This window comes from Natator depressus, chromosome 23, assembly GCF_965152275.1.
Source record: "Natator depressus isolate rNatDep1 chromosome 23, rNatDep2.hap1, whole genome shotgun sequence".
NCBI lineage: Eukaryota > Metazoa > Chordata > Testudines > Cheloniidae > Natator > Natator depressus.
Genome location: NC_134256.1, coordinates 13231555 through 13253099, shown reverse-complemented (window position 1 = coordinate 13253099; position 21545 = coordinate 13231555). Strand labels below are relative to the sequence as shown.

At 44.3% G+C, this 21545-nt stretch overlaps 1 protein-coding gene across 1 annotated transcript in view; it reads left to right on the top strand.

The window, feature by feature from the left end:
- Positions 1-447: 447 nt before the first annotated feature.
- Positions 448-21545, top strand: part of LOC141976818 (butyrophilin subfamily 3 member A1-like) — a 72496-nt gene continuing 51398 nt past the window's right edge. The window contains 2 exon segments of the mRNA XM_074937981.1: positions 448-535; positions 21443-21533. Coding sequence (XP_074794082.1) covers positions 21464-21533 — 70 coding nt within the window. The 5' untranslated portion in view covers positions 448-535; positions 21443-21463.

The window sequence follows — 21545 nt, the reverse complement described above, 5'->3', positions numbered from 1 at the left end:
AGTTGGCCCCGGCTGAGTAGAGGCTGATGTGGGTGATGACCTGGTGCCTCCTCTGCCCACAGTAACTGGACTTTTGGTGTCCGGTCAGTAGATCTTACCAGACACTGTCAGATCCCCTTTTTGACCGGATTTTCCTGTTGAAAACCAGGCACTGGGCCACCCTAACGATAGGATGAGAACGGGGAGTGGATTCAGGGGAGGGCGTAACAGCACTCAGAACTGACCTGCAGTGGGCCTTCCCTGGAATGGAAAGATGAACAGGAACCCATTGGCATATAAACTACTCATTGCTCCCCTTGTCTCCGCAGGTAACCGAACACCTGCCCTGGATCCTGGCCAGATCATACCTCTGCCAGGTTAATGTGTGATAGGCGCCCAGGTGCTTTCACTTTCCCCTGGTCAGAGTTCACACACAGCTCCGGGACCCATTTCCCCTTCAGCACCAGCATATCAGTTCAGTTCCTTGGGTGCTTTGTGTGGGGCTGGGACTCTAGCTTGCTGCATGGCAACTCCTGGGACACACTGAATCTTTAAGGTAAGTTCCTCCCCATTATTATACCCATTCCTTTGCTCTCGGGGGCTGCTCACACTCCTACCCCCTGGGAGCACACCCGCACCCTGCCATGGCCCATTCCTATCTCGCATAAGTTCTGGGCAAATCCCAATGGTGGGTGTCATTCACTGCTCAGCATGTTGTCCCCTCACTGCATGGTGTGGCCAGCTGGGGTTCCTTGTGGCCTTTCCCTGGAGTGTGTGATGGGGCTTACAGGTGATTTGGTGCCTCTTCAAAAGGTCCTCACAGACCTGCCCCACCCTGCTCCACTGATGCCGCAGGAGTAGGGGATGCCAGGCCAGAGTGTGTGTGTGTGTGGGGTGGGTCATCTGGGTCAGAGATCTAAATGGAAGGCACCCCTGTGGTTGATATTATTATGTGTATTACAGTAGCACCTGCAGGCCCCAGCTAATATCAGGGTCTTCATTGGGCCAGCTGCTGCCGAGACCCCATGTGAGATTAGGCCCCACTGTTCTGGGCAATGTACAGACCCAGACGCCTCCCTCCAGTTGGGATTCTCAACAGTAAACCCTCAAGTGGAATTAGGCACCTAAACCAGGTCAGCCCTTCCTTGTACAGAGCCAGCGAGATAAACCCCTCCCCCTGCATTACAGCCAATAGCCCAGGGGTCAGGGCACCCAGCTGGGTTGTGAGGGACCCAGAGCTAAAGCCCTTGTGACATTCCCGAGGCTATTCCTGGGGGTGCCTTTTACGCTGCTTTGCAGTGAGAGCAACCACCCTTGGTCATCTCTCACAGAGCCTCCAGCATGTCAATCACTCCCAGCTGTAGTGTATGAGTGCTATGGCCACCCACCTGTGAATTACACTTCACGGCAACACCCCCACCTCCCAGTCCCAGAGTTTCCCCCAGCAATGTGTATCTTGTACTGCGCAGCACCCTCCTGGACAATACAAACTCATTTAAAGTCCGTCATTTTATTAATAGAAAATGATATGCACAAATTCTGTTATTTCCAATGGAGTTTCCCAAACACTTCAATCCAATCACGCACTGGTTTAGATAAAACACTAAAACAAGTTTATTAACTACAGAAAGATAGATTTTGAGTGATTTCAAGTAATGAGGCATAAAAGTCAGAATTGGTTAAAAGAAAATAAAGGATAAAACACAATTAATATCTAACTTAACAAGCTAAAAGAAAAGGATTACTTGTGGCACCTTAGAGACTAACCAATTTATTTGAGCATAAGCTTAGCTCACGAAAGCTTATGCTCAAATAAATTGGTTAGTCTCTAAGGTGCCACAAGTACTCCTTTTCTTTTTGCGAATACAGACTAACACGGCTGTTACTCTGAAACTTAACAAGCTAAATTAATTCAAAGCAAAGGTTTCTCTCATCACATACTTCAGCATCTTACTGGCTGGAATCCTTTCAGCCAGGACCCCTCTCCAGTTAAATGTTAATTTCCTTGTCCTTCAGGTTTTGTTGATGACATGGGTAGAGAGAAAGGGAGGAGTATTTTGGGGTCATCTTTCCCCCTTTCTTATAGCTCTCTTTTTCTTTGAAAATCATCTGCAGCAGGAGATAGAAGATCGGGGGGGGGGGGCACCTCTAGTTGTTTCTTTGCCAAAATATAGATTTCTTGCTCACAGTCTTTTTTTTCTGGCCACTTTACCAGGTGATAGTCCATTTAATTTTGTTGACCCCCTGACTGAGGCATCAGTTTGCCTTGTGTCTTTGAGGAACTGGTTTTGCCTGCTTATCTAAACTTGGAACATGTCTCAGTAATGTCATACAGTAAAATCTTTTAACTTTACAAACAATGTTGCCACACATATTTTACCAAGACAATAATGATCAGCAAATTATGCGTCTTCAAATGATACCTCACAATGCATACGTTGTACAAAATCCATTACAGGTTTGTAAAAATGGAGAACATTGGGATACAGACTATAAAAGCCCTACTCCAATAACTATTTAATTACTTATCCAAAGTGAGCCAACTCCAATGGGATAGATTCACCCCACAGCCTGTTACTAGGAGACTCACCTGGGATAGGAAAGACCTGAGGTCAAATACCTACCCCAAATCAGGAGGGTGGGAGAAAATCAAACCTGGTTCTCTAACCCCCAGGTGGGTGCTCCAGCCAAAGATTCTGAGGTATTCTGGCTACGTGTCCACACTCTCTGTCTCTCTCTCTCTTTGTCCCCAGATGTCCTTAAAGCAGAGCCTGAACTGGTAGCTGCTGTCAGAGCAGTTAGACCTTTAGCTGTCTATGTCCCTTTGTGTATCTGGCCCTTAACTCATATTGAAATCCAATGGGACTTAGGTGCTTTTTCAATATTTTATCCTGTGTTATTAGGCTGAACAAGAGCCCTGTAAAAAAGCTGGAAACTAGAGCTAGTCAAGAATGTTTCATCAATAATGTTTGTAATTTAAAAATGGCTTTCAATAGTGTATGAACATTTTCACCAAATATTTTCATTTCATTTGAAAATTTTCAATAAAATGAGTTCCAACAAAAATGTTTATTTTGATTCCAGTCTAAGGGAATCAAAATGAAAAATGTTTGTCTTTTAAGGAGGAAAAAACTAATAACTGAAATTAAAAAAAATATTATGATTCCATTTCAACTGAATTTCCAACCTATTTCAAACCATTATTGTTTTGGTTTGAATCATTTTGTCAGAGTATTGGAAGATTTCAGGAAAACTTTTCAATGAAAAAAAAATCCTCAAAAAACCCCACAACCAACCATTGTCACCAGCCTCCCAGACTGCTCAGGGAGGCTCTCAGAGAACTACTTTGCACAAGGGCATACAGGTAATAAAATGGCCCAGAAACCGAGGCTCACCCTTTGCTCTGGGGCTGGGCCAGAGATGCATTGATAACAGAGAGCACTTGGATGGGGGACAGACTCCAATCCTTCTTTCCTGGGCCAGCTGGGAGCTCTGCAGAGAGTGGGGCTGGATTGAGGCAATGCAGGGCCCTATGCTCTCCCTGAAATGGGACCCAACATACACCTACCCACTACTAGTTGGAGTGGCAGGGTCCCCCTTCCCCTCATAGAGAGATAGGGTCAGCACATGCCCCCCCACACCCCGAGAAAGTTTGGGGCATTAACAAGGATTTGCCCCCTAGTCCCAACTGCTTCCCTCAGCAATGGGGTGTCAGTTGTAGATCCATTTGTGCAAGATTATAATTTAGACAGGCTCCTTCAAAAGGGTGGTATTATGAATATAGGAATTTTGAACTGCACCTTGGAAACAAAGTTGGTTAATACCATGTAGCTGTGCATGGCAGTTCACCACAAATGCTCTCTAGTTTGTTTTTAATGGAAGTTTGATTCCTTTCTCACTCACTGAGTTGTTGTTTAATGAACCCCGAGATCATTCCATGGTATCAAAAGGGCTGAATGAGAAAGAGACTGACAAGGTCATTTTGAGGTTAATTCCTGTGCTTGAAACTGAAAGCAGAGGCAAGAGGAGCAGGCGGAGCGGCAACCAGAGAACAAACAAAAGCTTTAATATGTATTTTATGTGCTTGACTAGCTTAAGAAGGGGAGAAAGCCAAACATGGATATGGTGGGAGCTCCATCCAGTCTGCCATTGTCACACAATGTTGAACAGAACTGGAAGAAATTCCAACAGAGATTTCAATTGTATTTAGCAGCTACAAGGCAGAAGAGAAAAATGAGAAAGTGAAATCATCAGTCTTTTTGCATGTTGTTGGGGAGGAAGCATTGGATAATTATAACAACTTTGAAGAAGGTGAAAGCATGAAGTTAAGTAAAATACTGACTAAATTTGGGGAACATTGCATACCAAAAAGGAATGAGACAATTGAGAGATATAACATTTTTATATGCATGCAAAAAACTGATGACACCATAGAGCAATATGTCAGATGATTAAGGAGAGTCAGTAAAACCTGTGACTTTGGTGAGCTGACTGTGACTGTGTGGCTGGGATGAGTCACACTGAAAATACCACACTCAGGGCAGACAGTAAGGAGACAATCCCCAAAACTGGGGTTTATTGTATAATTAGCTTCACCAAGCCAGTAACAGAATAGCTTCCGCAGTACCACGCTGGTTATCCAGAAGCCAAACACAGTCCCCCTTAGGCATTCCAGCCCTTGGCTCCCATCTAGGTAAACAGGTCTAATATGGTGAGGGGTTATTGAAAACCTAGTTCACCATATGTGAGGTTCTGACTAATTCCAGAGGATCAGACATATACTCAGGTCAAAACGTATTTCATATCAATACATATTTCAGATCTTACCCAAGTATCACGCTGTCAGCCAATCCTTAGTAAACCAACTAAAGATTTATTAATAAAAGACAAGAAGAGAGTTATAAATGGTCACTAGATCATACACATACAAATGATTGCAGAGTCCTTATATCAGGCTAGTAGCAATGATGGAATAGACTGCTGGCTTGTAAAGTTCCTCTGGTAACTTCCAAAAGATTGGAAGGTCCTCAGTCCTTAGTTCAAGATGCTCCTTTTAGTTGTAAATCCACAGTCCAGAGAATTAGGGTAGGAAAGAGACAAAATGGAAATGTCTTAGGTGTCTTTTATATCTTCTGCCATGTGCATGGAAAATTCCTGTCCCAAACAAGGCCCAGAGCCTCTGTCTGTGGAAAGGTACTGGCCCAGGATGGAGTCCAAACTCATATGAGCACATCTCATGTCCTTACATGGTTTGCTGACCCACAGGGGGTGACCACTGGCTCCTCGCTCTCTGAGGCATCCTCAGGAAGAGCTGTCTGGATAAGATGAGTTTCTTCTATGGCCCATTGTGAGAGTGGAGAGTCCTTGATGGGCCGTCAACACAGAGCTGTCTAGCCCTGATGTAAATCCATCTGAAGGGTGAAGGGTGTCACCCCAAGAACAGATTCGAGATACAAATACGTGGCCAATATTCACATCTTCAGATACAAAGATGATACATGAATATAAACAGGATAATCATAGTTAGCGAATCATACCTTTTCCATTGACACCTTCCATTGTATACTTTGTATAAGATTTTTGGAAATTGTGTGATAGTGGTAACAACAGTGGTCACCTTTCTTAACCACAGCATCACACTGACAGAATCTCTGGTCAGAGATAGAATCATTTGTGGCATTAAAGACAATGTATTAAGAGAGAGCCTGCTCCGTGAAGCTGATTTAACTTTAGAAAAAGGTCTCCAGATCTGCAGGGCAGCAGAAACTGTGAAAGCACAAGCCAGATATAGCTGAATTCACCAGAAGGGGCTATCCGTGTGCTAAGTACAAATGAATACAGCCAGAATAGGTCAAACCAAAGAGTGCAACCACTCGCTATGAAAACTTCTGCTAGTGGGGAGATAGGGTACAGATGGTTATGTGCGAGGTGTGGGTCACAGCATGGCCCCAAACAGTGTTTGACTTTGGGAAACTCTGACAAATATGTGGGGGAAAAAATCATTTTGCAAAATGCTGCAGATCCCAAAGGAAGAAAAGTCAAGTGCCTGCAGTTGAAGACAACCTTGTTGAAGAGATGTGCTGGGATCAAGCAAACTTGATGAGAGGGACTGGATACTGCTTATGAAAGTGAATGAAACAATTATTCCACTCAGACTGGACACAGGAGCTCACTGACTGAACAAGGTTATGAGAGACCGAAAAAAGACCAAAACTGGGATCAACAAAAATAAAATTAACCGTTTTTTCTGGAACAAATATACCAGTGAAGGGGAGTTGCAGTGCTAGCATCAACTATAAAAACACCATGTCAGGGTTCCCTCCCCACTCTGAACTCTGGGGTACAGATGTGGGGACCCACATGAAAGACCCCCCTAAGCTTATTTCTACCAGCTTAGGTTAAAAACTTCACCAAGGCACAAATTCTTCCTTGTCCTTGGACTGTACTGCTGCCACCACCAAGTGAGTTAGACAAAGATTCAGGAAAAGGACCACTTGGAGTTCCTATTTCCCCAAAATATCCCCCCAAGACACTTCACCCCCTTTCCTGGGGTGGCTTGAGAATAATATACCAACCAAATAGGTAGACAAGGTGAGCAGAGACCAGACCCTTGAAATTTTAGGACACTAAAAACAAATCAGGTTCTTAAAAGAAGAACTTTATTATAAAGAAAAAAGGAAAAGAAGCACCTCTGTAAAATCAGGATGGAAGGTAATTTTACAGGGTAATAAGATTTAAAACACAGAGGATTCCCCTCTAGGCAAAACTTCAAAGTTAAAAAAAACAGGGATAAACCTCCCTCTTAGCATAGAGAAAATTCACAAGCTAAAACAAAAGATAATCCAACGCATTTCCTTGCTTTACGTACAACTTTTGTAATCTTAGATGCTTATTTCAGGTAGGGTTTTAGGAGGGGCTTTTTTCTGCCTGGTCCCTCTCTCTGTCCTGAGAGACCACAAACAAAAACCTCCCCCCACAGATTTGAAAGTATCTTCTTCCCTTATTGGTCCTTTTGGTCAGGTGCCAACCAGGCTATTTGAGCTTCTTAACATCTTACAGGTAAAGGAGGGATTTTATGCTACCCTTAGCTGTATGTTTATGACACACCACATAAAGGTTCCCATTCACTGTGGTGCCAAAGGAAGTGACACCAATTTTAGGCCTGGCTGCCTGTGAAAAACTCAAGCTGGTACAATAGGTGCTCTCACTACAAGTTCATACTGAATGTGGCTCTGAGGCACTCATTTGGGAATATCATGATCTGTTTCAACGGTTGGGTTGATTACAGGGTGAACATACAATCCAGATAAACAAGCAGGTACCTTCATTTATCCATTCATGTAGAAAGGTGCCATTTGCACTCCGTGATAAACTGAAGGCTGAGCTCACAAGTGTGGAAGTAATGCAAGTAAAACAAAAAATTGAGGCACCAATGGAATGGGTGAGCTCTCTAGTCATTGTGGAGAAAAATAATGGCCAGCTACGCATATGCTTAGATCCTAGAGACCACAGCATGGCTATAAAAAAAGAACATTTCATACTGCCAGCCGTAGAAGAGATTATGGCTCAACTTGTGAATGTATAATATTTCATGCGTCCTCAGTATTTTGGCAGCTAAAATTATTCAAGAAACCTCAAAGCTATCACATTTAATACCTCATTTGGAAGATACAGATTCGTACACTTACCCTTCGGCATAGCTTCAGCACCAGAAGTGTACCACAAAGCCGTAATATGATCTATGAACATATTAATGGTATCAGCGCATCAGGGGATGACATCACCATCTGGGGTAGACTTTGGGAAGTCTTGGATGCAACTAACGCTGCAAACTTGACACTAAATAGGGAGAAATGTGTTTTAGGGTTACAGAATTGACTTTTGTTGGAGATATTATTTTGAAGGAAGGTGTAAGACCTGATGAGAGGAAGGTTTCAGCTATTGAAATGATGCCACATTGCCAGTCAAAGAAAGATGTCCAAGGGTTCGTGGAAATGGTTAATTGTCTTGGAAAATTCATACCTAATCTACCTACAAAAGCAGCAGCTTTCAGGCAACTGCTCGAGAATAAAAGTGAATGGCACTGGAGTGCAGAACAGGAGGAATCATGGGACAGTTTGAAACAACAATTGATACAAGAGCCAGTGTTGCAATTCTATGCACCAGGCAAGCATATTAAAATTTCAGCAGATGTTTCACTATCTGGGTTAGGTGCAGTGATTCTACAGAAACATGAGGATTTTTGGCAACCAGTGGCATCCAAATCACTGACTGAAGCAGAAACCAGATACACACAGAGAAAGAGCTTTTAGGAATATTGTTTGCCTGTGAGAAATTCAATCAATATATTTATGGCCAGACTGTGGAACTTGAAACAGACCACGTGCCCCTGATAGTGTTATTTAGCAAACAGCTAAAGTAATAACTTTACCTTAATGATTCAAAGAATGATGATAAAGTAGCAGAAGTATGGTTTGGTTGTGACCTACATGCCCAGTAAATTCATGTTCACTGCAGATACACTTTCCAGAATGGTGACTCCCACTACGAAATCAGAGTAGACCTTAGAGATAGAGATGCAAGCCTGTGTAGATCTGACTGTAAAGTCAATTCCCATAGTAATTAACAGGAAACTACAACAAATAAGAGAGGAATGGAGAAAGATGAATTGTTGTGGATCCTTAAAAATGTGATAATCAAAGCATGGCCTGAAGAAATAAGCAGTTGCTGTCCAAGTATAAGAGACTGTTGGAACTGCAGACATGAACTTACTGTGATAGGGTAATTTTCAAGGGCAGCAAGGTTGTAATGCCAGTGTGCCTCCGGAAAGAAATGCTATAGAAGATCCAGGAGGGTCACTGAGGAATTGAGAAGTGCAAACAACGAGCATGAGAGGTGATATAATGGCTGCGGATCAATCACATAAGAACATTAGAACAGCCATACTGGGTCAGATCAAGGGTCCATCTAGCCCAGTATCCTGTCTTCCAACAGTGGTCAGTGCCAGGTGTAATCACAACATTACTAATGCAGTAGAAAACTGCTTTTCATGATTTAAATACAATCCATGCCAACATGCAGAGCCGCTGAGACCTCACCTAGTTCCACAAAGGCCTTATGAGAAGGTAGGCAGTGACTGATTTACCTGGCAATCAAAAGACTATTTAATAATCACAGATTATTATTCTCTGTGTCCAAAAATTTTTGCACTGCATAGTACTAACAGTAAGTCAAGCCGGCAAGAAGAGAATCTTTTGCAGATATGGAATTCCAGATGAAGTTTTTAGTGATAATCAGCTGCAATTATCCGGTGCATATTTTAGTCAATTTTCTTCAGACTGGAATTTTAATCACAAACCATCAAATCCAAATTATCCCCAATTGAATCAACCCGTGGAAAGATCTGTACAGATAGTAAAGAACCTTAGGAAAAAGATATTTGACTCTGGGAGTGATTTTCCTAAAGCTTTATTGATTTACCAAAGTAGAGCTCTGGAAAATGGCTCTTCTCCACCTCAGCTGTTAATGGGAAGAAGGATCAGATCTAATTTGCCAATCACTGAGAACTTGCTGAAATCTCATGACAATGAAATCATACGGACGATAAAAGAAAACGAGAAGTGGAAGCAGAAATATTATTTTGAGAAAAGGCCCTGTGATCTCCCGTCTCTTCACCCGGGTGATGGAGTGGGCCCGAGGAATCGCATCTCTCATACTTGGGGCCAAAGAGGTACCATTAGAGAACAGCTGCATCCAAGATCTTATATAGTCCAGAGAGACCAAGTGGACACATTTCGGCATAATCAAAGGGATTGAAGAGTAATCCCAGAATGTTCCAAAACACTGACAGTAGATGTAGACTCTGCTATTTACCAACCAAGTGATCGCTTATCATCAAAGGACAGAGGAGAAACTGGCAAGCAAGAAGAGAACAACTCAGACTGTAATGAAAGGCTGATACTGAGAAGATTAGAGAGGGAGATTAAAGGTCCTGAAAGACTTGCCTGAAGAAGGGGTAATTGAGGAAAGTGAGTGGTAAAGACTCACTCCTGCGTGATGTGCTGGTAACTTAACTCTAGGTAGCTGACAGGTTGGGTTTATGGAAAAGAACTAGACAGGTGGAGAATTTAATGAATGTGTTATTAGATAGTTGTTAGCTGTTTATATATGTGTATGTAAGAGCTAATGGGTTTTTTTAGGAGGAAAGATGTAGAGATATGTTTATGCAAGGTTATAATTTAGAGAGGCTCTGTGACAGGATCCCCGGGGTACAACCTGGGACTGAGGGACTGCTGTGTCTCCTTAACTCACTAATCTGGATTGTCTCTCACAATGCTTTACTGGTGACAAGCAGGAAACCCCTCCAGGTGCTGTTACCACTCAGGACAACAGAATCCCACACCCAGCTAGATTGCATAAATGCTGCCAGAGCCACTCATGAATCACACAGAGAAAGGCACCAACCAAATCTTCCCTTCTCCCAGCCTTGTACTTCAGGAGTATGTATCTTGCACTGCTCAAGACCCTTTCTTGAGCAATGCAAGTTTATTAATAGGTTCCACCACTTCATCAATGGAAAGTGGATATACACCAGCCTTTGTAACTGAGCAGATTTACCAAGCACTTCAGTCAAACTCACTTGTAAGGATAAACACTAAAATAAGTTTATTGATTACAAAAAGATAGTTTTTAAGTGATTATAAGTGATAGGTAAAAAGTCAGAGTAGTTACTAAAAGAAAATAAAAGATGAAGATAAAGTCTAAATTCTCAACCTTATTAGACTAGGCAATATCTGGAATAAGCAATTTTTCTCACCCAACTGGATAATGCAGGTTGGGTACAGTCTTTCTTATGCAGGCTCCCTCTGTTAGCCTGGGGACCTGTCTCCTCAGCTCCAGCATTCTCATTGCCTTCAGCGTAGGTGAAGAAAGAGACAGGACCAAACCATGCGGCCTCTGTCCTCTATTTTATATCCTCATTCTATGTTCTTGGAGAATTTAAGTCCAGGCATGTCTAGTGAGCATTGCTGAATTGCCCTGGTGTGGCCTTGTACAAGTGAGTCCTTGAATTCATAGATTCATAGATACTAAGTCAGAAGGGACCATTATGATCATCTAGTCTGACCTCCTGCACAACGCAGGCCACAGAATTTCACCCACCCACTCCTGCAAAAAACCTCTCACCTATCTCTGAGCTATTGAAGTCCTCAAATTGTGGTTTAAAGACTTCAAGGAGCAGAGAATCCTCCAGCAAGTGACCCGTGCCCCATGCTACAGAGGAAGGCGAAAAACCTCTAGGGCTTCTTCCAATCTGCCCTGGAGGAAAATTCCTTCCCAACCTCAGATATGGCATTCAGCTAAACTCTGAGCATATGGGCAAGATTCACCAGCCAGTTATTACAGAAAATTCTTTCCTGGGTAACTCAGATCCCACACCATCTAACATCCCATCACAGGCCATTAGGCCTATTTACCATGAATATTTAATTACCAAAATCATGTTATCCCATCATACCATCTCCTCCATAAACTTATCGAGTTTAATCTTAAAGCCAGATAGATCCTTTGCCCCCACTGCTTCCTTTGGAAGGCTATTCCAAAACTTCACTCCTCTGATGGTTAGAAACCTTCGTCTAATTTCAAGACTAAAGTTCCTGGTGGCCAGTTTATATCCATTTGTTCTTGTGTCGACATTGGTACTGAGCTTAAATAATTCCTCTCCCTCTCCGGTATTTATCCCTCTGATATATTTATAGAGAGCAATCATATCTCCCCTCAACCTTCTTTTATTTATGCTAAACAAGCCAAGCTCCTTGAGTCTCCTTTCATAAGACAAGTTTTCCATTCCTCAGATCATCCTAGTAGCCCTTCTCTGTACCTGTTCCAGTTTGAATTCATCCTTCTTGAACATGGGAGACCAGAACTGCTCACAGTATTCCAGGTGAGGTCTCACCAGTGCCTTGTATAACGGGACTAAAACCTCCTTATCCCTACTGGAAATACCTCTCCTGATGCATCCCAAGACCGCATTAGCTTTTTTCACAGCCATATCACATTGGTGGCTCATAGTCATTCTATGATCAACCAATACTCCAAGGTCCTTCTCCTCCTCCGTTACTTCTAATTGATGCGTCCCCAGCTTATAACTAAAATTCTTGTTATTAATCCCTAAATGCATAACCTTACACTTCTCACTATTAAATTTCATCCTATTACTATTACTCCAGTTTACAAGGTCATCCAGATCCTCCTGTATGATGTCCCTGTCCTTCTCTAAATTGGCAATACCTCCCAGCTTTGTATCATCCACAAACTTTATTAGCACACTCCCACTTTTTGTGCCGAGGTTAGTAATAAAAAGATTGGTCCCAAAACCGATCCTTGAGGAACTCCACTGGTAACCTCCCTCCAGCCTGACAGTTCACCTTTCAGTAGGACCTGTTGTAGTCTCCCCTTTAATCAATTCCTTAGCCACCTTTCAATTTTCATATTCATCCCTATCTTTTCCAATTTAACTAATAATTCCCCATGTGGCACGGTATCAAACGCCTTACTGAAATCTAGGTAAATTAGATCCACTGCATTTTCTTTGTCTAAAAAATCTGTTACTTTCTCAAAGAAGGAGATCAGGTTGGTTTGGCACAATCTACCTTTTGTAAAACCATGTTGTATTTTGTCCCATTTACCATTGACTTCAATGTCCTTAACTACCTTCTCCTTCAAATTTTTTTCCAAGACCTTGCATACTACAGATGTCAAACTACAGGCCTATAGTTACCCGGATCACTTTTTTTTCACTTTCTTAAAAATAGGAACTATGTTAGGAATTCTCCAATCATACGGTACAACCCCTGAGTTTACAGATTCATTAAAAATTTTTGCTAATGGGCTTGCAATTTCACGTGCCAGTTCTTTTAATATTCTTGGATGAAGATTATCTGGGCCCCCCAATTTAGTCCCATTAAGCTGTTTGAGTTTTGCTTCTACCTCAGATATGGTAATATCTACCTCCATATCCTCATTCCCATTTGTCATGCTACCATTATCCCTAAGATCCTCTTTAGCCTTATTAAAGACTGAGGCCAAGTATTTGTTTAGATATTGGACCATGCCTAGATTATCCTTCACCTCCACTCCATCCTCAGTGTTTAGCGGTCCCACTTCTTCTTTCTTTGTTTTCTTCTTATTTATATGGCTATAGAACCTTTTACTATTGGTTTTAATTCCCTTTGCAAGGTCCAACTCTACTTGGCTTTTAGCCTGTCTCACTTTATCCCTACATGTTCTGACCTCAATAAGGTAGCTTTCCTTGCTGATCCCTCCCATCTTCCACTCCCTGTAGGCTTTCTGCTTTTTCTTAATCACCTCTCTGAGATGCTTGCTCATCCAGCTTGGTCTACAACTCCTGCCTATGAATTTTTTCCCCTTTCTTGGGATGCAGGCTTCCGATAGCTTCTGCAGCTTTGATTTGAAGTAATCCCAGGCCTCCTCTGCCTTTAGATCCATAAGTTCTTCAGTCTAATCCACTTCCCTAACTAATTTCCTTAATTTTTGAAAGTCAGCCCTTTTGAAATCAAAAACCCTAGTCGCAGATTTTTTTTTTGTTAATCCTTCCATTCAGTTTGAACTGAATTAGCTCATGATCACTTGAACCAAGATTGTCCCCTGTTGCAGTTCAAATACAAGACAGAACAAGGCTTTAAGCAAGCAAGCAGGCTGGTCTGCCGACGGGCTGGTCTGCCTGTCAGCTTTTCACCCTCTCTTTTATTTCTCTCTCTCCCCCTGTGCATTACATACTCCAACAGATAAAAGGAATACACTGGCTTTGTATAATATTCTTATTTACCAATATCTATCTACCGCATTCCTTGCTCTCGGGCCTTGAGCCCAGTCCTGGGAGGCTTCCCACGGTTCATGTCATCTGGGCGAGATTCCAAGGTTCATGCCCTTGAGAGTAACCGTGTGTGCACTGCTCCTATACAACACTCCGGGTGTGCCCTGAATGTTGCCAAGTGCATGAACCCCGTATGAATCCTACAGTCCCCTACAACTATTTCTTCTATGAGGTCCTCACTACTCACCAAAACCAAATCTAAAATGGCATCCCCTCTAGTCGGTTCAGCAACTACTTGATGAAGGAATCCATCAGCTATCGCACCTAGGAAAATCTGAGCCCTATTATTATTATTAGCACTCATCCTCCAGTTTATATCTGGGAAGTTAAAGTCTCCCATGATCACACATTTTCCATTAGTATTTACTTTAAAAAGGGCTCTATCCATATCCAAATTAGATCCTGGCGGTCTATAGCACACCACAAGCACTATCCCAGGGGAGGCTCTAATAGTTTTCTTCCCCAATGTAATTTTTACCCAGATAGACTCTGTCTTATCCATTCCATCGCTTCTTATTTCTTTACATTCTACCTCATCACTGATATACAATGCTACTCCACCACCTTTACCTTTATTTCTGTCTTTCCTAAACAGCACATACCCTTCAATACCTGTAGTCCAGTCATGACTACTATTCCACCAAGTTTCTGTTATCCCTATAATATCTGGTTTCACTTCCTGCACCAGTAGCTTTAGTTCCTCCATTTTGTTACCTAGGCTCCTCGCATTGGTGTACAAACATCTTAATTTTTGCTGTTTGGCCTCGCTCACATTCTGTACCCTATTAGGCACGGTCATTCTACAGCCAGCATAACCTATTAGACTGGCATCCACACTGCCCGTCCTCCTTATATCCATTCTCCTACTCACGGCTGTATCCTTTCTTACTTCGTTTTCTTCCCTCTCAATGTTAAATCTGTCGTGGAGATTACCTGGACATCTCCCAACCATCTCCCCCAGATTCCTAGTTTAAAGCTCTCTTAATCAGTTGTGCCAGCCTCCATCCTAGAAGTCTATTTCCTCCCCTACTCAGATGAAGTCCATCCCGAGAGAACTGTCCTCTGTCCATGAATGCCTCCCAGTGGCCATACATCCCAAAGCCCTCCTTATAGCACCACTGCCTAAGCCATCTGTTGATAGTCATAATCTTGTCACACCTTTGTTGCCCTTCTCTAGGAACAGGCAGAATCCCACTAAAGATTACCTGAGCCTTGATTTCCTTAAGCGTCTTCCCCAGCCTAGCATAGTCTCCCTTCATACTTTCCAGCGAGAATCTAGCCGTATCATTTGTTCCCACGTGAAGGATAATTAAGGGATTCTTTCCTGCTCCCTTTAGGATCCTTTTCAACCTCAGGTCTACATCCCGTATCTTAGCACCTGGAAGACAGCACACCCTTCTATTCTCTGGATCAGCTCTGGTTACAGGCCTCTCTATTCTTCTCAGTAGAGTCCCCGATCACATAGACCTGCCTTTTCCTGGTGACGGTGCTATTCTCCAGTCTATCCCCTGTTCCCTCTGGCTGCAAGTTCTTTCCATTCCTGTTCTCCCTTGTAATCCTCTTCAACCCATCCTGTATCCTCCTGGGGCTCATATTTGGTGTAGTCTCCATTGACTCTTCCCCTTTTCCTATAGAACTAGCCGCTCTTCTCTTCTTCCTTGCCCTTCCACCTTCAGTGACTACCTGCTGAGCCCCTTCTTCATTTTCCAACTCTGCAAACCTGTTCCTGAGCTCTATTTCTCCTTCACTAGCCTGTCTTTTCCTCTGCCTGGTTCTTTTAGTCACATGCTTCCACTGACCACTTTCCTCACCCAGCAGTCTCCCCTCCAGAATTCCCCAGTCCTGCTTCCATCTGCAAGTCTGAGCTTTTCCCTTCAGATACCTCATGTCTTTGCTCCATAATCTGCTCAAACCCCTTCCTTAACTTAACCAGACTTTCCACCTGCATCTCCAAACCTCGGATCTTTTCCTCCATCAGCTCTATTAGATGGCATTTCATGCAGACAAAACTCTTACCAGGTGCCCCCTCCAGGATCATGTACATACCACTGCTTCCACACCCAGTCATCCTCATTGTGTCTTCCACGACATGGGTCACTCCCACTGCTGCCTCTGTGTCTGTCATAGCCTTGCCACCTAAACCCTGTTCATCTGGGAAACACAAACCACACCAAAACCCCACCACCCACAGCAAAACCAAACCCCAAATGAGCACCACAGCACAAACTCCCCTTGCGAATTCCCACTGAAACTCCCCTGTTTATAGCTCTGGTTGCTGGCTCCTGGGCCGCTGCAGCTGTCTGTGCCGCTGCCTGACTGGCTGGCTAGCTTTATAGGATCCCTAGTCAGGGAAGCCCTTGCTGGACAATTGTAACTCCCTTGCTGGACAATGGCTGTTGATGGCTGTTCAACACCCACCTGGGCATTGGTTATTTTCCTTGCTGTTGTCTCTGGGGATTTAATATCTGAGCTATTCCTCAATTCACAACATATTTTAGTGACAACCATACAACAAAAAGAAAAGGAGGACTTGTGGCACCTTAGAGACTAACCAATTTATTTGAGCTTAAGCTTTCATGAGCTACAGCTCACTTCATTGGATGCATGCACTGGAAAATACAGTGGGGAGATTTTATATACACAGAGAACATGAAACAATGGGTGTTACCATACAGACTGTAACAAGAGTGATCCGGTAAGGTGAGTTATTACCAGCAGGAGAGCGGGACCGGGGGCGGGGGGGGGGGAGAAGCTTTTGTAGTGATAATCAAGGTGGGCCATTTCCAGCAGTTAACAAGAACGTCTGAGGAACAGTAAGGGGGAAATAAACATGGGGAAATAGTTTTACTTTGTGTAATGACACATCCACTTCCAGTCTTTATTCAAGCCTAAGTTAATTGTATCCAGTTTGCAAATTAATTCCAATTCAGCAGTCTCTCGTTGGAGTCTGTTTTTGAAGTTTTTTTGTTGAAGAATTGCCACTTTTAGGTCTGAGATCGAGTGACCAGAGAGATTGAAGTGTTCTCTGACTGGTTTTTGAATGTTATAATTCTTGATGTCTGATTTGTGTCCATTTATTCTTTTACATAGAGACTGTCCAGTACATGGCAGAGGGGCATTGCTGGCACATGATGGCATATATCATATTGGTAGATGTGCAGGTGAACGAGCCTCTGATAGTGTGGCTGATGTGGTTAGGCCCAATGATGGTGTCCCCTGAATAGATATGTGGACAGAGTTGGCAATGGGCTTTGTTGCAAGGATAGGTTCCTGGGTTAGTATTTTTGTTGGGTGCTGTGTGGTTGCTGGTGAGTATTTGCTTCAGGTTGGGGGGCTGTCTGTAAGCAAGGACTGGCCTGTCTCCCAAGATCTGTGAGTGAGATGGGTCATCCTTCAGGATAGGTTGTAGATCCTTGATGATGCGTTGGAGAGGTTTTAGTTGGGGGCTGAAGGTGACGACTAGTGGCGTTCTGTTATTTTCTTTGTTGGGCCTGTCCTGTAGTAGGTAACTTCTGGGTACTCTTCTGGCTCTGTCAATCTGTTTCTTCACTTCAGCAGGTGGGTATTGTAAGTTGTAAGAATGCTTGATAGAGATCTTGTAGGTGTTTGTCTCTGTCTGAGGGGTTGGAGCAAATGCGGTTATATCGTAGAGCTTGGCTGTAGACAATGGATCGTATGGTTTGGTCTGGATGAAAGCTGGAGGCATGTAGGTAAGCATAGTGGTCAGTAGGTTTCCGGTATAGGGTGGTGTTTATGTGACCATCACTTATTAGAACCGTAGTGTCCAGGAAGTGGATCTCTTGTGTGGACAGGTCCAGGCTGAGGTTGATGGTGGGATGGAAATTGTTGAAATCATGGTGGAATTCCTCAAGGGCTTCTTTTCCATGGGTCCAGATGATGAAGATGTCATCAATGTAGCGCAAGTAGAGTAGGGGCATTAGGGGACGAGAGCTGAGGAAGCGTTGTTCAAAGTCAGCCATAAAAATGTTGGCATACTGTGGGGCCATGCGGGTACCCATAGCAGTGCCGCTGATTTGAAGGTATACATTGTCCCCAAATGTGAAATAGTTATGGGTGAGGACAAAGTCACAAAGTTCAGCCACCAGGTTTGCCGTGACATTATCGGGGATACTGTTCCTGACGGCTTGTAGTCCATCTTTGTGTGGAATGTTGGTGTAGAGGGCTTCTTCATCCATAGTGGCTAGGATGGTGTTATCAGGAAGATCACCGATGGATTGTAGTTTCCTCAGGAAGTGAGTGGTGTCTCAAAGATAGCTGGGACTGCTGGTAGCATAGGGCCTGAGGAGGGAGTCTACATAGCCAGACAATCCTGCTGTTAGGGTGCCAATGCCTGAGATGATGGGGCATCCAGGATTTCCATGTTTATGGATCTTGGGTAGCAGATAGAATACCCCAGGTCGGGGTTCCAGGGGTGTGTCTGTGCGGATTTGTTCTTGTGCTTTTTCAGGGAGTTTCTTGAGCAAATGCTGTAGTTTCTTTTGGTAACCCTGAGTGGGATCAGAGGGTAATGGCTTTTAGAAAGTGGTGTTGGAGAGCTGCCTAGCAGCCTCTTGTTCATATTCCAACCTATTCATGATGACGACAGCACCTCCTTTGTCAGCCTTTTTGATTATGATGTCAGAGTTGTTTCTGAGGCTGTGGATGGCGTCGTGTTCTGCACGGCTGAGGTTATGGGGCAAGTGATGCTGCTGGTGGCTGAACTTTGTGACTTTGTCCTCACCCATAACTATTTCGCATTTGGGGACAATGTATACCTTCAAATCAGCGGCACTGCTATGGGTACCTGCTTGGCCCCACAGTATGCCAACATTTTTATGGCTGACTTAGAACAATGTGGTCCACTTGATCTTGTTGACACTTGGCTGAAGTGTTGGCTAACCTTTTGTCTCTTGAGAACTGGTTTGAGGCTGCTTCCCCAGACTTGGACCATGTCTTATACCGTAGAAGCTTATAATTTTAGATACAATATTTTACTAGGACAATAATGATCAGAAAATCTTGAGTTTTTAAATAATATCTCAGAAGGCATAGTTTGTACAAAATTTATCATCCCCATGCATATGGGGATACAGACTGTCACACTGTTAAATCCAGAGCATGATTCTGAGCTTTTCTCCTCACACACAAAACTGGTAAACTTATGTTTTCTTCTAAATGCAAGACAAGAGTCTGCTGGGGCCCTGAGTACAAGCCCATAGTGCCTAGGCCTTAACCCTGCAGAGGTCATGGGCTATAGTACTTAGACTTTAACCCTGCCCTGAGTATAGGACAACAGTGTCTAAGCTGTTCATGTCATTCCCCTGCTCAGAAGGGAGATCTCTTTGTGGGGAGGGTCCCCATTCTTATGCTTCCGGCAGGCACAGAGGAGTTAGATATAAGCATACATCCTTTGGTTGGAAGATTGCTGCTTAACACAGCTTTAATGCTTAGAATCTAGAACGATAACACACAATGACCCAAAACAGAAAGAGACAAAGCAGGCTGCTCCCTAAGGCAGAGAGGCCCAGGTCACCCCGCTTTGATGTAGGCTGCTCTGTGTACAACTGCCTGCTGCTGGACCCAGATCACACACTTCCCTACAGAGTCCCCTGCCTGCCAGCAGGACCAGGAAAACCCTCATTTACAGTGACAGCTTACAATTCCAATACAGTTTTCATAGAGTCATAGAATATCAGGGTTGGAAGGGACCTCAGGAGGTCATCTAGTCCAACCCCCTGCTCAAAGCAGGACCAATCCCCAATCAAATCATCCCAGCCAGGGCTTTGTCAAGGCTGACCTTAAAAACCTCGAAGGAAGGAGATTCCACTACCTCCCTGGGTAACCCATTTCAAAGCTTCACCACCCTCCTAGTGAAAAAGTTTTTCCTAATATCCAACCTAAACCTCCCCCACTGCAACTTGAGACCATTACTCCTTGTTCCGTCATCTGCTACCACTGAGAACAGTCTAGATCCATCCTCTTTGGAATCCCCTTTCAGGTAGTTGAAAGCAGCTATCAAATCCCCCCTCAGTCTTCTCTTCTGCAGACTAAACAATCCCAGTTCACTCAGCCTCTCCTCATAAGTCATGTGCTCCAGCCCCCTAATCATTTTTGTTGCCCTCCTCTGGACTCTTTCCAATTTTTCCACATCCTTCTTGTAGTTTGGGTCCAAAACTGGACACAGTACTCCAGATGAGGCCTCACCAATGCCAAATAGAGGGGAATGATCATGTCCCTCGATCTGCTGGCAATGCCCCTACTTATACAGCCCAAAATGCCATTCGTCTTCTTGACAACAAGGGCACACTGTTGACTCATATCCAGCTTCTTGTCCACTCTAACCCCTAGGTCCTTTTCTGCAGAACTGCTGCCTAGCCATTCGGTCCCTAGTCTGTAGTGATGCATGGGATTCTTCCGTCCTAAGTGCAGGACTCTGCACTTGTCCTTGTTGAACCTCATCAGATTTCTTTTGGCCCAATCCTCTAATTTTTCTAATTTGTTTCAATGCACCATGCACATGATGGACCATTTTGGAGGGAGCTGGAAGTGAAACAGAAATAGATTCACAGATGTTAGGGTCAGAAGAGCCGATTGTGTCCATCCAGTCTGACACTGTGTATACAGATTGGAGAATTGGGGGCAGGATGATGCCTGAGACTCTGCGCAGAGCTGAGATGGTGCCTCTGACCCTCTCATTGTGTATCCTGCTGTAATGTCTACCGATGCGATGGTCTCCAATTGATGTCAGGGGAGAGGGAGCAGGTATATGACAGCGCCCCCTGGTGTCTGTCACAGCCACTGCCAGCCCCGTCCCTGTCACTTGGCAGCATCACTTATAGAGGTGGCAGAGTAGCAGCCATGTTAGTCTGTATTCGCAAAAAGAAAAGGAGTACTTGTGGCACCTTAGAGACTAATAAATGTTAGTCTCTAAGGTGCCGCAAGTACTCCTTTTCTTTTTATAGAGGTGGGTGACTTCCGGCCAAGCTGACCCTGCAGAAAGGTGCCCAGATGTCACCCATTGGCCAGGGTGTGAGACAGATCCCCTCTGGGCCTGATCCACACAGCACGTGAGTCTGTTACAGCCCCAGCTGCTCGGCCTTGCTCTTTAGCTCATGCTGTAGAGCTTCATGCCATTAGCTGTGGAGAGCCCTGGGTCACTCATCAGCTGTGCTGTCCAATGTGGTGGCAGGCACAGAGCCAGGCCCCTTCTGCAGGGGGACAGCGGTGTGGGTAACACTGGGGTTACGTCAGAAGTGGCCCTGCTCAGCAGCAGGCTCACCCTGCACTGGTATCGGGGACACCTGCACCAATGGATGGTCAGAGAACGCACAAGGGGAGGAAATGGGGGTGGATACACGGCACTGCTTGGGGGTGGAAATTCCTAGTGCCAGGACTGGGCAGGAGGCAGAGCAGCCTGGATGGGATGAAATCCTCTCCTGTCCCTGGGGAGCTGCTCTGCCTGGGAGCAGAGTGGGTCAGGTCAGACGATGGATGGGGCATGTTCCCTTTCCTGCCAGCCCCCCTCACGCAGTCTGGGGAGTGTTAACCATCCCTGCTCTCTCCTTACAGGTCCCTGCCCGGGGTGTCCTCATGGAGATGCGGTGGCGGCTCTGTGTGTGCGGCCTGGGGATCCTCCTCCTGCCACCGTGTTCTCCCTCTGGTAAAAGCATTT